This window comes from Plecotus auritus (assembly GCF_963455305.1).
Source record: "Plecotus auritus genome assembly, chromosome: 8".
NCBI lineage: Eukaryota > Metazoa > Chordata > Mammalia > Chiroptera > Vespertilionidae > Plecotus > Plecotus auritus.
Genome location: NC_137782.1, coordinates 7,915,016 through 7,931,998, shown reverse-complemented (window position 1 = coordinate 7,931,998; position 16,983 = coordinate 7,915,016). Strand labels below are relative to the sequence as shown.

The following is a 16,983-nucleotide window of genomic DNA, read 5'->3' as shown; positions in this document are numbered from 1 at the left end:
GCATCTCCACTGTGCATCTCTTGCAAGGACACTTGTGATTAGATTTAGGGCCCACCCAGGTACCCAAGAATTATTTTACTTTGAGATCCTTAACTTACACCTGCAAAGATCCTTTTTTCAAATAAGGTCACATTCAGGGCTCCAGGGATTTGACAAAGACATGGCTTTTGGGGGGCCACCATTCAACATACTACAGAGGAGAAAACTGGTGCTGGTGGGGGGGGGGTGGCTCAGCATCTTGGCGGGCCTGGGTGGCATGGGATGAAGGGAGGGCAGTGAAGCCGGATGTGAGTAGCTCTTCTTTGCACTAGCTGGCTGCTTTGCTGCTCCTAGGGGAGGTGGAAGCTCACTTTGCCACAGGACTCCACTGACACGACCCCAGCAGGGATACAACGTCCTGCTACCTGCTTCTGCGGGTGGGAGGTGGAAGATCAGCCCCCTGCTTGGCCAGCCGGCACCACCTGGAAGGTGCTCCGAGTGCTGCCTGCTTCTGCGGGTGGGAGGTGGAAGATCAGCCCCCTGCTTGGCCAGCCGGCACCACCTGGAAGGTGCTCAGGGTGCTGCCTGCTTCTGCGGGTGGGAGGTGGAAGATCAGCCCCCTGCTTGGCCAGCCGGCACCACGTGGAAGGTGCTCCGAGTGCTGCCTGCTTCTGGCAGGGCAGAGGGAAGACTGGCTCCTTGCTCAGTTTTGCCAATAACCACCCGCTTCTGTGGGACATGAACAAGGTGGGGTGGAAGATCACCGCTCCGCCTGGCCCCACTAAAACTGTAGGGTGAGGCGGGTGCAATTCTTAGCTTTCTGTTTGGCTGGCGATGGGTAGGTATTGTCAAAAAGACTTTGTTCTGGTAGTCCACCCTCATTTATAGCCACTCCTATGACGAGGAGGAACAGGATTTTTCTAGAAGCTGTTGTTCCTGCCTATTGATGGTTCCAGGTTGGAGCCTTCTGTAGCTAGTGCCTTGTCCGGAGTATAGGGGTGGCAACAAGGAAACCCAGAGAACTCACTGCTATGTCATTGCTCAAGCCCCGAAAGTCCCTAGGAAGTCTGCCCTCTTTCCACCTCTGCTCGTCTTCCTCTGCCTGTTTGTCGTTATGTGCAGGGTCTTTTACTTGTAAGAGAAAAAGGATTTGGGAGGATGGGCTACTACATCTTGGTAAATGCTAGATATCATTGGTCATAATTCCAGTGTAATTCTTTACAATTTTATGTTCATGTTCTTTACAATTATCAATTTTAAGCAGTAAGTGAAGGAACACCAATTTAAAATATATTTTAATCTTTAATTAGTGATGATCTCATGTGCTTTCTTATTGACTTTTTTGCAGAACATTTTCCAGGGGGGGGAAAGCAAAAGATGAAAGGGCATTAAGAACAATTGTTGCCCTAGTCAGTTTGGCTCAGTGGATAGAGTGTTGGCCTGCAGACTGAAGGGTCCCAGGTTTGATTCAGGTCAGGGGTGCATGCCTGGGTTGCAGGCTTGATCCCCAGTAGGGGGCGTGCAGGAGGCAGCTTATCGATGATTCTCATCATTGATGTTTCTATCTCTTTCTCCCTCTTCCTTCCTCTCCAAAATCAATAAAAATATTTAAAAAATAAAAAGAACACTTGTTATTGGCCAAGCCGGTGTGGCTCAGTGGTTGAGCATCGACCTATGAACCAGGAGGCCATGGTTCGATTCCCGGTCAGGGCACATGCCCGAATTGTGGCCTCCGTCCTCAGGAGGGGTCATGCAGGAGGCAGCCAATCCATGTTTCTCTCATCATTGATGTTTCTCTCTCTCCCTCTCCCTTCCTCTCTGAAATCAAGAAAAATCTAATTAAAAAAAATAAAAAAATTAACTTGTTATTGACCATCCGTCTTATATGTGATTCAAAACTATATTTAAGACTGTTCTCTTGTACAACTATGAGTTCTTATCTCCACAATGTACCTTCAATAGTTTGTACAAGAATACTGTCCAGAAAAGCTTAACAGAACTTATGCCCATTGACTTAGAAGTAAACGGCGGTAACTGCCACAGGTGATTTTTATGGCCTCGCTGTAAACAGCCTCATTTCTTCTTGTGGAGCGACTGGCAGCTGTGATGACACCCACGTTCTGGCGGCGCTTTGTGTGTCTTTATCCCATCTTTCGCGTTGAGCACGAGGCTCACTAAGTTGGAAGGCATAGTTGCTTCAATTATTGATGGGGACAATTTCCCCCTCATTTCCGTCTGGACAAACATCACTAGTTTGGAATGCGCTGGATTACTGTCAACAAAGGGAGAATTAAAAACATGAATAATCTTTAGATCTATCTACTGAATTTACAGGCTTGTCTTATTCACAGTGGAGTCTCTCCATAGTGATTATGATAGGAGACATAGCTATAGAAGGAAGGAAAGGAAAAAGAAAAGGTACAATGATTTTCACACTCATACACATTTTATATGAAAATAGTCACTAGTCCGACTGTGTCTTACAGTCTTCAGTTTTAGTCAGCTTTTCCTTTTTGTTACATTGACTTTTTTAAATTACAAAAGTAATGTATGCTTTTGAAAATTTAAATACAGAATTTTCATAATTGTTCCCTTCGTTCTGTTCCTCAGAGAAAATCACTGTTTATAGTTTTGACTGTATCTTTTTGGATGATTGTCTAAGTATATACAAAGACAGCACTCATAGTTGCCTGCGCCTCAGGTCGGCCCTGGGCGACTGGGGCACTGAGGGCGGGTCTGGCCACACCATATGCCTGCCCCCCTCCCCCGCGACGGGGTTGAAAGGACTGGGGGACTCCAGCGGGGCTGAGGGGACTGGGTGCCGCCATCTTGTGGCTATGGGCGCCACCATATTTTGTGATGGCATGACAGTCAATTTGCATATTCCCTCTTTATTAGATAGGATAATTTAATCCCATACACATTTATATTTTTAATATTTAGATACTTATAGTTACAGAAAATAAAATTAATTTTGAAAATTAAATACTCATTTTTACAGAGAACTATGATAGAATGATTAATAAAAGAATTCAAAGCATAAAGCATATTTTATTAGGATAAAGTTATGTGAGAGAAAAAGAGTAAAAATACAGGTTCAAGGAGAAAAGGAATGATGTAAAATTTCTGACTTAAAGCTTGTATATATTTTTTAATTGATAATGTAATATGTTATGGAATTTATATTCTATAGATTTATAAGGGCATTATAACAAATTTTAAGTAGTCAATATTTATAATATGCTGGAAGTTGCATTCTTATTTTAATCCTATAAAAATTTTAATAAGTTTTAAAATACGCAGGGCAGAATATGGTTTTACAAAAATTTTTTTTTAATATATTTTATTGATTTTTTACAGAGAGGAAGGGTGAGGGATAGAGAGTTAGAAACATCGATGAGAGAGAAACATCGATCAGCTGCCTCCTGCACACCTCCCACTGGGGATGTGCCCGCAACCAAGGTACATGCCCTTGACCGGAATCGAACCTGGGACCTTTCAGTCCGCAGGCTGACGCTCTATCCACTGAGCCAAACCGGTTAGGGCGTTTTACAAAATTTTATCGGGGTATGAAGAGCACTGGTCCAAACCCACATGAGGATCCATTTTCTTACACCCTTCTCTATGCAGAGTTCAGACTATTTTTACGGTGCTTCAAATGCTGGATTGGGAATACGCACTAGCAGTTTGTAAGGTCTTAAACCTCTATGTGAGTTTACTAGGGCTTTACACTCAAGAAAGCCTTCCAATATTTCCAATATTTACTAGAGAGTGCATTTACTATTGATCATTTGTCTTGTTTACTGCATGACTTGTTCAGATGTCAGCTGTCCAAAATGTTGGACTGCATGGAAAGAGAAGGTACAAACGAGTCACTTTTTGTCAGTACCTGTCTCTGAGACTGTGAATAAGATTACATCTTTTCTCCAGCAGGATGCTGGGCAGAGTTCCCACCCTGCATGGGGTGTCTAGGTCCGAGCTTCTGTCCATGTTTTTTGCAGTGGAAGGGGATTTGACAAGGTGCAAGAAGGGGACTTTGCCTGTGAAGCACACTAGAACCTTGGTCGGCAAACTGCGGCTCGCGAGCCACATGCGGCTCTTTGGCCCCTTGAGTGTGGCTCTTCCACAAAATACCATGGCCTGGGCGAGTCTATTTTGAAGAAGTGGCGTTAGAAGAAGTTTAAGTTTAAAAAATGTGGCTCTCAAAAGTAAATTCGATCGTTGTACTGTTGATATTTGGCTCTGTGGACTAATGAGTTTGCCGACCACTGGGCTAGAATATGTAGCTTCCCAACTAGAGTCCTTGCCAGCAGCTGATTTACCATGTTGATTGGGAGTAATAATCCTTCCCTTGTTTTCTCTCCTGCTGTGGAGAATCAAGTCTTGGCCACAGATTCATATATCAGCATCACCTGCACCAATTATCCTGTTTACTAATGCAAATACTTGTAACTTCTTTTAGTCCTCTAATTCAGTAGAGAAAACATAAGGAATACAGGTCTGAAATGTAGTTTTATTTTTACTTCCTTCACATAAATATTTTTTCTCATACTGAAGTTTATATTGGACCAATATAAAGTTTTTACATTTATCTTTATGTGCCAATATTTTTTACTTAATATAAAATCATTTACCAAAAATTAAAACTTAAGGATTTTGTGAAATGATATACTCTGAGTTAATGTTCATGAAGTTACAGAATGGTATTTTATGTTACCATTTTTATTATCTCTAGGCTGGCCATCTGTAGGTAATGACTCATCTCTGATTTCCAACTCTTATCTGAATTTACTTACCAGAAGTCTCATTTTGCAGGAATCTGTACTTAGTAGGCAGTCTATTAGAAAGAATGTGTTCAAGATAAAGCATTCATTGCTGATAAATGTAACTATTATAATTCTAGGGAATTTATTTTCAATTCACAAAAATTCCTTAGTAATTCACAGAACTGACTCTAATGGGGAAATATAAAACATCAGGCTAAGGTTAACCCTGGAGGGGAAAAACTTTGTGTATGTGTGACTTGTCCCAGAAACCTCAAATCAAACTTTATAGCGAATTATCTTTTCTGATTATACTTCATATGAAAATACTTATAACAGTTATTTTAAAGATCACATTTGGGGGCCATTTTTCCCCAATAGAATGTGCTGGTACATATTCTACTAATGAGTTAGGAATCCTTTAATTAAATCATAAATTGAACAAAAAAAACTGTTCTAATAAATAAATGCAAATGATACTTACTCTTTCAGAGGTGAACAGACAAAGCCACAAGCATGGTTATAACCACGGATGTAATGTGAAGATGGAGGATATCCTGGAAAATCCACACTTTTAGCTAAGTGATTTAAATAGAAATAAAGTGAAACCTCTTCCACAAAGGTAAAAAATTCTATTTCAAGTAGTATGTTTTAAAAAATATATATAACACAGCTTTTAATTTAACTTAGGTATTATCAGCACTGACATTGGTTTTATACATGCGCTGTATGTTTGTACATATGAATGTGTGCACAGGCCAAAACTGAGAAAATACCAGTTTGAGCACAATTGTCCTCTCAAACATTTTCACACTAGTATTTCTAAAGATGATGTTACCTTTTATATATAGGAAAAACTGTTCAAAGTATCATTTTATTACTTTCTGAGATTTGAAGCAAAAGAAGTCAAAAGAAAAAGGCTATTAGGAGCATGGGTTTATAGATTTTTTGTTAAATCATTTTAAAATAAAATATTGAATGTATTTATTTGGCATGTCAAAGAAGATAGTTTATATGTCCTTTTCTGCAAATTCTCTAAATTCAAAGTGTAATTAAAAATCAGAAGTTTGCCCGACTGGTGTGGCTCAGTGTTTGAGCATCGACCTATGAACCAGGAGGTCACAGTTCGATTCTCAGTCAGGGCACATGCCCGGGTTGCCGGCTTAATAGCCCAGTAAGGGGGCGCACAGGAAGCAGCCAATCAATGATTCTCTCATAAATGATTCTCTCTTTCTCTCCCTTCCTCTCTGAAATCAATAAAAATACATGTTTAAAAAATCAGTAGAGTTGTTTTAGGAAATATGCAGTATAATTGTATCTGAATACAGAAGGGAGGTGGTTTGATTATGATTGTTTATGATAATTATATGTACTCTTTCGAAAAATATTTTTAAAATATATTTATTCTGTGCAACTGAATCCTGCTCTTGTCAGAGAAGATGGATTTTCCCTTGTGATTTTAACATAAGCTATCAATCCTGTGGGAAGTACAATGTTAAGCATTAGCTTTGGTCTAGCTTAGGAAACAAGTGTGGTTGAATGAATTTTCCACTTTTATTACTTGTTTCATCACCTTAACAGAACCTATTATGTTGGCATAATGGTACTTCCAGAAGTGATATTAACATATTTTCCCTGTTTAAAATATGGAGGTTATGCTTGTTCGTAAAAGAAAATTTGTTTTATCCCACGAAAAGATATAGGTCTTTTGTGAGGAATACTGGGTTGGTAGTTTGTACTGACTTTGGAAAACTAGAAAGACTTGTGTTTTAATTCTGGTTCAACAGCTTATTGCTATCTAACTTGTTTCCTCTGAACTTCAGTTTCCTTACTGGTCAGATAAAGTATGCAAAATATTCAGCTCAAAGCATAGTAAAGTGAACAACAGCCAAAAAAAGGCGAAGAAGAAAACTCTCAGTATTCATTGATAATTCATTCAAAGAAATTACTTAAAGCAAACTCAGTACTGATCACTGAATGACTGATTACAACCATTTGTTGATTTTGACTTCAGACTTCTTTTTCACCCCTAAAAACGAGATAGAAATGGTCTGCTTTCAAAACACAGAAAATAGCAGATCTATGACTCAGACACTATTTTGCGTTGTAGACAGTGAATAGATTTCTATCTGCCCTCGTTTTAAAACTGAGATAACTAAATGAAAGGGGTGAACATCAGTCCTTAGCGGTATGCTGCACCAGAGCTAAGTCTGTGTGAGTGCTATCAGCACAGCTATGACTCAGTCTGGACTCTGAAACTTAGTACCACGGACACATCAGAAACCTTGTTGGGAAATAATAATTAACAATACTTAACTGTCCCTATCTCCTGGTAGCTTACAGAAGGGAAAGCTATTCAGATAGTAGTGGTCAGATTAAACTGAGTTATGGAGACAAACTGGGCTCTAAGCCACCGTCCTGCCAAAGATCCTTCCTCATGACTTATCTGGAATTGTCTGGCTCCAATGATCTTCATGGTATGAACTGGTAATGTTTCAAGTGAATAATACATGTTAAGAAATGGTCCCACAGTGGGGTTTTACTGGGTGACATATTTTGGGAGGCTAAGGATACATCAAAACCCCTACCTTCTAAAAGAAATATAAGCACGTTGTGTAAAGACCCACCTAGGGAAAACAGACGTTTTATCAGTTACTGGATAAGCTCATTCTATGCAATTCAAATATAAAATGATATATCTAAAGATTACTTTTGTTTCTCAGTAGTTTTGAAATGTTTGCTGTGTGGATTCAGCCTACAGGTATTTACCTGTACTCAATGCTGTGGGTATATGCTGCAAAAAGGCCAGGAGATGCCACAGCCATCGACTACGATGTAAAAGGCACCTCCAGAGTTGGGTAAAAACAGCAGGCTGGTCTACATTATACATGTATGTATTAGTCTCACCAAGTAAATGAAAAATTGAAAAGATATTCCTTCCAAAATGTGAGTTAAAGAGAAAAATTATTAATAACTCATAGTAATTCTAAAATGTGGGCAAAATTGTTTCAACTTACAACTGATCACATTCACATTCCCGTCATAGCGCTTGAAGTGCACTATGTCGATAAAGTCTCGGGGGGAAATTGAGCCCATGGCAAAGCTTTGTGTAATGGCATGACATATGAATGTGTCCTGAAACAAATCAAACCATAAAGATTGCAACAATTAGTTAATATCTATTCCTTGTACTGCTCCCCAAAGAATTTCACTGTAGAAGATTGGCCTCTACTTGGAAAAAGCAAGACTTTGCAATTTTAAGAACTTATCACCCAGTCAACCTGCATTTTCTGTGTTAAAGGAACATTAGATATTATTGTACCAGTAAGTACAAGACAACAAAAGTAAAAACAAACGAGTGGGACCACCTCAAACTAAAAAGCTTCTGCACAGCACAGGAAGCCACCAACAACATGAAAAGGGGCCCTGCCAGTATGGCTCAGTGGTTGAGTGTCGACCCATGAACCAGGAGATGACAGTTCGATTCCTGTTCAGGGCACACGCCCAGGTTGCAGGCTCAATCCCCAGTAAGGAGCATGCAGGAGGCAGCCGATCGATGATTCTCTCTCACCCTCTCCCTGCCTCTGAAATCAATAAAAACCTATTTTAAAAAATGAAAAGGGAACCTACAGAATTAGAGAAAATATTTGCAAATCATATCTATTTATATAATTACTAGAGGCCCAGTGCATGAAATTCGTGCATGGGGGGGGGGGGTACCCTCAGCCCAGCCTGCACCCTCTCCAATCCAAGATTCCTCTCACAATCCTAGACTGCTGGCTCCTAATCACTCACCTGCCTGCCTGCCTGCCTGCCTGTCTGGTCGCCCCTAACTGCCCCCCCCACCCCACCGCTGGTCTGGTCCCCCCACGCAACCTGATGTTCAATCGTTTGGTCATCCCTCACTGCCCCCCTGCCAGCCTGGTCGTCCCACGAAGCCTGCTGTTCAGTCATTTGGTCGTCCCTCACTAACCCCCCTGCCAGACTGGTCATAGGCAGCCATTTTGTGAGGGTGTGAGTGTGTGAGGGTTAATTTTCATATTACCTCTTTATTATATAGGATTAATGCATAAAATTCAAGAGTAATCTTTATATCATCTACACTTTGACACTTTAAATGAAGAAATTAAAGCCTAACAGATAACTAGAGATAAGTACAGACCTAGAACCCAGATTCCCTGATTTCCAGTACAACTATTCCACATTGGCTAGGTAATGTATTATGAAAAGCATATTGATTTAGCACCTATGGTGGAAGGCCTAAAACTCAGTGACCAATATTATGTGTTGACAAGACGTCTGGTGAAAATAGGAAGGGTCTTGAATGGCCTAACTGCAAGTTCCTCTCCTGACTGTTCCCATGGGTACAGACCTTTAGCCAAACAACCCTCCTTATCAACTGGACCAGGCACTGTGTCTGCTAGCCTGGAGAATTATTCCAACAGCCAATCGTATCCTCCTGCAGGATTCGGGGTCATCTCAACCTTCTGGTACTATAAAGCCTGCCTCTCTGGTTGTTCTCTGCTCCTCGGTGCAGTTCCCAGGACACGCGGCCTGGCATAACGTGTCCTTGAGAGTCTAGCCGAGCTGCTGCATGGCATTGCCTCAGCATCCCCCTTGTTTGGCCAAGCAGCCTGCAGGGGCCTTAAACGGACACTAGCCCCCTCACGCAAGTGCATGCCCTAGATACCAGCCCACACTCACCAGCAAATACAAGTCCTGATACGACTTTCCCAATAGTCCTGGGTTCACCCGTCTCCCCAGCCTCGCAGGGCCTTCCTCTTGTGAGCCACACCCAGGGAGCTTACCAAAACGCTGCTCTTTTTTGTTTGAGTTGACCCATCAGACCTTAGCCTGGGAATTCCCTCGCACACTCCACCCACAGACCCTAGCGAAGACCCTGCCCGTCTCTGCCTGTACCCTGCCTTGCCCTCCCTGCGTGGCCTCTTGAGGCTTTACTGTGTACCTCCTCCAGGACCTGTAATTCCAATTTCTCTTATGGGCTGCTGTTGAAACATGGCTCACCATCCGGCACCCTGAGCTCCACTTCACACATGTTAACAGAATAACAGTCCTCCTCTGGGCTGGATTATTAATAAACTACTGTTGATCTCATTTGCATAGTGGCAGGTATCATGTTTTACCACCCCTGTGACCCTTGGGCAGGAACCCCACGCTCACCAGTGGGATGAATGAGTCAATTAAAACACACTCCTGAAGATGAACACTATACATATTCCTAAGTAGGTAAAATAGTTCTTCTTATAGGGTAAAGCTATTCAGAGATACTGTGGGATACTGTAAAGGGCCTAGAATTTGGGGTCAGATTAGGTATAAACCCTGGTTCTATCATGTCCTGGCTGTGCTGACCTTGAGCAAGTCACATAATTTCTCTGACTCTCTTCTTAAGTTTTTTGGTGCTAAGTCTTGTGCTCCTTCCATTATTACAGCTGAGTTGCAGCAACAGCAGAAAGACCGGAAGTGCTAATGGAACTATATAATTAGTCTAATGCAATCGTGAATGAAACAATCTAATGTTTGGATTTTCATTTGCAATGGGCCACATTTTTCTTTTCTTTTTTATTTATTTCTTCTTTAAATATATTTTTATTTATTCCAGAGAGGAAGGGGTAGGGAGAGATAGAAATATCAATGATGAGCGAGAGTCATTGATTGGCTGCCTCCTGCACGCCCCTTACTGGGGATCTAGACTGCAACCCCGGCATGTGCCCTTGACCAGAATCGAACCTGGGACTCTTCAGTCCGCAGGCTGACACTCTATCCACTGAGCCAAGCCATCTAGGGCTGAACCATATTTTTCAAACTGAAGGTACAGATCCCAAGAGGGTCATGGACATGTGTTTGTTACCTGACTTATCTTCCTGGGCTTCTCTATAACCTGCCCCCACTCCCAGACTTTAAAATCAGCTTAATAAAAGCAGGCAAAGCTAACCTACAGGGTTGTAAATAAATGATAAGATGGTGACAGATTTATTTGTGGGACATTTGTTTCTTTTGATAAGTGGAATGTAGTTTGGAGACTCAAAGAGCCAAAGACCCAGTGATGTGGAGTTTTATAAATGCAATTGTGAAAATCATAAAAGTTTGCTAACATTCACATTTGCCACCTCTTTCTAGTAAAGTTATTGTTAGCCAAAAATGCGCAACTCGATTTTTACAAACATCTTACTGAGCTATAATTTACCTATCAGAAACTATAGCAGCCTTAATAAGAGATCTAGTGACCTGCTCCCAAGTTCAGAATCCCTTACCCCACTTCTGTCTTCTTGTTTCTATCTCTTTGCACATCTCATTATTACTCTCATTTATATCATTTTTTTCTTCTCCTGAATTTTCTTTTTTTAAATTTATTTTTATGGTTGAGAATATTACAGGTGTCCCCCACTCCTACTCCCCCCACCTTTGATCTCTACTCAGCTCCCACTCCACCCCAAGCCTTTACCACACTATTGTCTGTGTCCATGGATGAGGCGTATATGCGTATATCCACCCTCAGCTCATACTGATCTTTTCTCCTCCCCTCTTCTAAGCCCTACTTGCTTCTATGATCACTTTCTACACCAATTACTTATATTTTCTTTCCTCATTGTTTTTACTCTCTCTTCATCTTCATTTAACTGAGATAATGCATTTAAACTGTTTCTAAAACCACAACCATGTATGTTATTTCACACTTTATCCTTCTCTTTAAAACGTTACATGCTGGCCGAAACCGGTTTGGCTCAGTGGATAGAGCGTCAGCCTGCGGACTGAAAGGTCCCAGGTTCGATTCCGGTCAAGGGCATGTACCTTGGTTGCGGGCACATCCCCAGTAGGGGGTGTGCAGGAGGCAGCCGATCGATGTTTCTCTCTCATCGATGTTTCTAACTCTCTATCCCTCTCCCTTCCTCTCTGTAAAATATCAATAAAATATATTTAAAATAAAAAAAAATAAAAAATAATAAAATAAAATAAAACGTTACATGCTGTTCCTTCTTAAGTCCCTACAGTATGTGTCTGCATTGTTCCTGTTATCTAAGCTATTATCCTCCTATATAATACAAGAGTAATATGCAAATTGACCCTAACGGCAGAACAACCGGTCGCTATGACGCGCACTGACCACCAGAGAGCAGACGCTCAATGCAGGAGCTGCCCCCTGGTGGTCAGTGCACTCTCACAGGGGGAGCTCCACTCAGCCACAAGCCGGGCTGACAGCTGCTAGCACAGCAGGGTGGCGGGAGCCTCTCCTGCCTCCTTGGCTGCACTGAGGATGTCCAACAGATGGTTCCTGGGCTGCCAGAGGGATGTCTGACTGCCAGCTTAGGCCCGTTCCCCTAGGGAACGGGCCTAAGTTGGCAGGTGGACATCCCCCAAGGGGTCCCAGACTGCAAGAGGGTGTAGGCTGGGCTGAGGGGACCCCCCACACACATACACTACACGAATTTTTGTGCACTGGGCCTCTAGTTCTATATAATAAAAGCCTAATATGCTAAGTGTCTGGTTGTCCATTCAACCAATCAAAGCGTAATATGTTAATGATATGCTAAGGCCGCTCAACCACTCACTGTGACATGCACTGACCACCAGGGGGCAGACGCTCCAACTGGTAGGTTAGCTTGCTGCTGGGGTCCGGCTGATCATGACTGAGCAAGATGGGCCAGACATGCCCTAGAGCCCTCCCGCATCCCTCCCTGGCCCCGATTGTGCATTGGTGGGTTCCCTCAGCCTGGCCTGTGCCCTCTGACAATCCGGGACCCCTCGGGGGATGTTGGACAGCCGGTTTTGGCCTGATCCCGCAGGCTGGGCCGAGGAACCCCACTGGTGCACAAATTCATGCACCAGGCCTCTAGTGACTAATATAAATATACTGACTTCCCTTTAACAAGGCATGTTTAATCTTTCTCCACCTAATGTTGGAGAATCCAGGAGTTTGTCCCCTCATAACCCAAGGCCCACATCTTCAAGAGAGCTAACCAGATTCAGAATGTGGTGTGCATTTAAAACAAAAAGAAGCTAATTGCAATTAACCTCTTGAGTGGTAAAGAAGGAAGTTTTAAGGCTTTTATAAAGATTTCAACTCAGTGTGAATCTATAAAATATGAAGTGTCTACCTAATATAGGTTTAATAAACTTACATCACTAAGAGGTAAAACTAAAAATATATTAATACAGGAAAAGTTTAATATTAAATAACAAATTACCGAATCAATCTTGTGTATCATATTGTACACTTTCAATGATTTATCCCATGTAATTCTAATTTCAGGCTTGTAGAGGAAATCAGCTAGTTTAGATGTTGATTCTGAAATTATTCCTTCAACACGATATCTATAGTTAGCAAAATAAAGAAAATTCAAAATTTAACTAATTCAGTCTAAGTTGAAGATATAATGTTATCATAGTATAACACAGACTAATTTAGTAAAGGAAATTTGAGGGTCATATCAGCAATTCAAAACACTAATATTCAATTAGAAGTAGCAAGGTTTATTTAAATATATATTACAATAATTAATATAAATTATTTCAAAGTTCATTTTTCTAAAAACTTTGTTTATAATGTTTCTGTAGATTTTTTTAAAAAAAATTTTATTTATTTCAGAGAGGAAGGGAGAGGGAGAGATAGAAAGATCAACGATGAGAGAGAATCATTGATCTTCTGCCTCCTGCATCTCCCCATGGGGATCGAGCCCACAACCCAGGCATGTACCCTGACCAGGAATCGAACCTCAACCTCCTGGTTCATAGGTTGATGCTCAACCACTGAGCCATGCCAGCTGGGCTGTAGTTTTCTAGAGGGACAAGTTTCATTTAGGATTTTTCTAAAACCTTTCTTACAAACATTTATCTGCTGTGTTTATAAGTCAGCAGTAATTGATAAGAAGTGTGTGTGGCTATGCAGCATCTCTCAGCCCCAAATCATAGTTGAAGTATGTAATGTGGTATACATGAGAGGTCAGCAAACTTTAACTTCTAGATACATAATGCCACTGGATTCAAAACAATAACTGCAAATAGGAAATTGTACTTACAGATTTCCATGGAATTTTTTAGAAGCCTTGCTAGAAACAGTTATTTTTTTCTCAAAGGGGAAAAAAAATAACAAATAAGTTAGCTGTCAAATACAGAAAAAAAATGAAAAACAAAACAAAATAAAACAAAGCAAAAGCAAATGCTTTGTTTGTAAAAAAAAAAAAAAAAATTTTTTTTTTTTTTTTTTTACCATCAACTGTTTCTCATTTAAAAACAAAAACTTGAAATACATTTGTTTTCTTACTGAAGATTTAACCACTTTCCAGCCTGATGTATCTTGACTGTAACCTAAAATATCTTGAGCAGTTTGTTGGGCAAGTACCTTATAGTCCATCTACCTGCAAAGTTTTAAAAAGAAATGATTGGTAAGAATGTGATCATGCAAAAAGTTTTAAAATGCTGTTACATTTAATTACTGTTTCTACAGTGCCCTGAACATGGCAATGAACAGTAATTACCTGTTGAACGCCCACAGGCTAAAGTCCCTTCCTCCCTATTGGCAATGAGAAAATGTGGATGTGGCATCGTACAAAGGCAGGGCTTTGGAGTCAGCCAGACCTGGCTCACCTCCTGTCTCTGCCATGGGCTAATTGTGAACCACATTATTTGATATTTCCGTTTCCCCATTTTCTCAAGTTTTAAAACTGGGATAGTACCTAACCCTGTAGAAGTAATGTGAGGATTAAGTGAGATAATGCACTTAAATGTCCTACCCCATTGCTAGGCATATAACAGTCAATCAATGAATCATTATTATTTCTATCAATCATGCCTTTTTTTCTTTTGTAAAGCACCACAATCTGTTGATCAGGTGTTCTTGAAAGTTTATCTTTTTTAAAAAATATATTTTATTGATTTTTTTACAGAGAGGAAGAGAGAGGGATAGAGAGTTAGAAACATCGATGTGAGAGAGACATCGATCAGCTGCCTCCTGCACGGCCCCTACTGGGGACGTGCCCACAACCCAGGTACATGCCCTTGACCGGAATCGAACCTGGGACCCTTCAGTCCACAGGCCGACGCTCTATCCACTGAGCCAAACCGGTTAGGGCAAGGAAGTTCATCTTTTTAAAGTGAGTGGCAGTGGCACTAAATGATTTGACCCCTGGCTTCCTCTCCAAAGGCAACTCCTGTCTTCAGCTCTCCCACTTAGCTGCTGTTCCTCAAAAGCAACTAAGCATCTTCCTACCTCAGGGCCTTTTACTTGCTGTTCCCTCTGCTTGTAACATTCTTCCCCAATATGGATGACTGACTCCTCTTCATTGGTGTCTTTGTTTAAATTGTCAGACAGGATATAAAGTTAGAATCAATTCAGTAGGGGTTAGGTATCGAGGTAGGTGTGACAAATACAATTGAGTAAGATATTGTTTCTGCTGTGAATGAGTTCAGGAGCTGGAGTCTCATTGATCCTTTGTCCCATCATCTAGTTTTCAGTTAAGAGAAGCTGGCTGGACCTAACCGGTTTGGCTCAGTGGATAGAGTGTCAGCCTGCGGACTCAAAGGTCCCAGGTTCGATTCCAGTCAAGGGCATGTACCTTGGCTGAGGGCACATCCCCAGTAGGGAGTGTGCAGGAGGCAGCTGATCGATGTTTCTCTCTCATCAATGTTTCTAACTCTCTATCTCTATCTTTTCCTCTCTGTAAAAAAAATCAATAAAATATGTTTTTAAAAAAAGAGAGAGAGAAGCTGGCTGGTATGGTGGGAAGAGGGTGACAACACAGAGCTGGATTCAAATCCTGCCTTTGCCACTCACACCAGCTATATTATTTTAGATAAATTGCTTAACTTGAATTTCAACTTTCATATCTATTTCTTTTTTTCATAGGTACAGATAAGGAATAATAATACCTATCTCATGAGGTCATCGTAAGGATTGAGTTAATATGTGTAAATGTGATTGAAACAGTGTGGAGCCCCTTCTTGGTGATCAAAAAGGTTAGTTTCTGTTCTTAAAATGGACACATCTAGAACTACCTTTTACAAAAACTCTCCAAAGAGCTGCCTCAATAAACCTTCTTAAAGTTTAATTATCAGGACATGTCCTCCTTAGCTCTCACCTAAAGTTCTTTAGGTTGGAAGATAAATCTATTTTCTCCTGTTTAGTTCTCCATCAAGGCATGACACCTGGTTGACATCTCTACTTGAAAAGCTTTCATAAGTCACTGTAACTCCTCTTTCCTAGTAGATTCTTAGTTTCTTTATCTTTCCTAATAGATCTATCTAGTCCAGAATTTTAATAACTATTGGGACTCTTCTCCAAATCCTCCTGGAGGTCTCCATATCTCTTTAACTGTGAAGGAACAAAGTGGAAGTAGAATTATTTTGATCCATGAATTACGTCAATTTATTTGATATGTTCCTTTATATCTTCTCAGTGTCCTTTATTACACTTTATGCTCTTATCAGGAAACATGTGCACATTATATATGCTCCAAGATGGAAGAAAAAGGTAGTAAGAGAAACATTAAAGATACTGTCAACGAAAAGAACCGTTAAATTATTTTAAAGAATGTCAGGTTAAAAAACATTTAGGTGGAATGTGGATTTAAAAAGTCTAACTTTTTAAAAAAATATTTTTTTACTTATTTCAGAGAGGAAGAGAGAGAGAGAAACATCAATGATGAGAGGGAATCACTGATCTACTGCCTCCTGCAGACCCTCTACTGGGAATCAGACCCGCAACCCGGGCATGTGCCCTTGACTGGAATCGGACCCGGGACCCTTCAGTCTGTAGGCCGACGCTCTATCCACTGAGCCAAAAGGGTTAGGGCCAAAAAGCCTAACTTTTTAGGCTCATGCCATTAGCAGTCCGTGGCTGGCCCCTGACCTGGATTTGTCTCAGCAAATATAAGTTATTTATTTCCAACCAGCAGCATACATGATATTGACTAATTTAGGAATTGCACAGATTACAGAAATATACCGGTAGAGTGTAAACTGCAGGGACTTGGTCCTATTCATTGTCAAATCACCTAACACTTACTGCCACAATAAACATGTGTTTAATTGAACCACTCAACTGAATTTTATCGTTTCTGGATTTTTTTTTTTCATTTGCTAAGAAAAAAGGGAAGATTGAGGTCAGTGGGCTAGAAAGAATGGAAACAAGAGAGAGCAAGCAGCAAGAACACCGTTGGATCACCTGGTGATGTGACATGGGCTGATGGAGTATGTTCCGGTGGAGTAATGAGGTATCTTCGCCCGC

General features: G+C 40.9%; 1 protein-coding gene across 1 annotated transcript; it reads right to left on the bottom strand.

Moving 5' to 3' along the window:
• Positions 1 to 1,269: 1,269 nt before the first annotated feature.
• Positions 1,270 to 14,112, bottom strand: STARD6 (StAR related lipid transfer domain containing 6; the record flags this gene model as incomplete). Its single annotated transcript, XM_080683766.1, has 6 exons — positions 1,270 to 2,251; positions 5,227 to 5,320; positions 7,760 to 7,877; positions 12,947 to 13,073; positions 13,778 to 13,827; positions 14,023 to 14,112. 6 exons carry the CDS (start codon positions 14,110 to 14,112, stop codon positions 2,053 to 2,055), a joined length of 678 nt encoding a protein of 225 aa, XP_080539892.1. The 3' UTR covers positions 1,270 to 2,052.
• Positions 14,113 to 16,983: the final 2,871 nt, after the last annotated feature.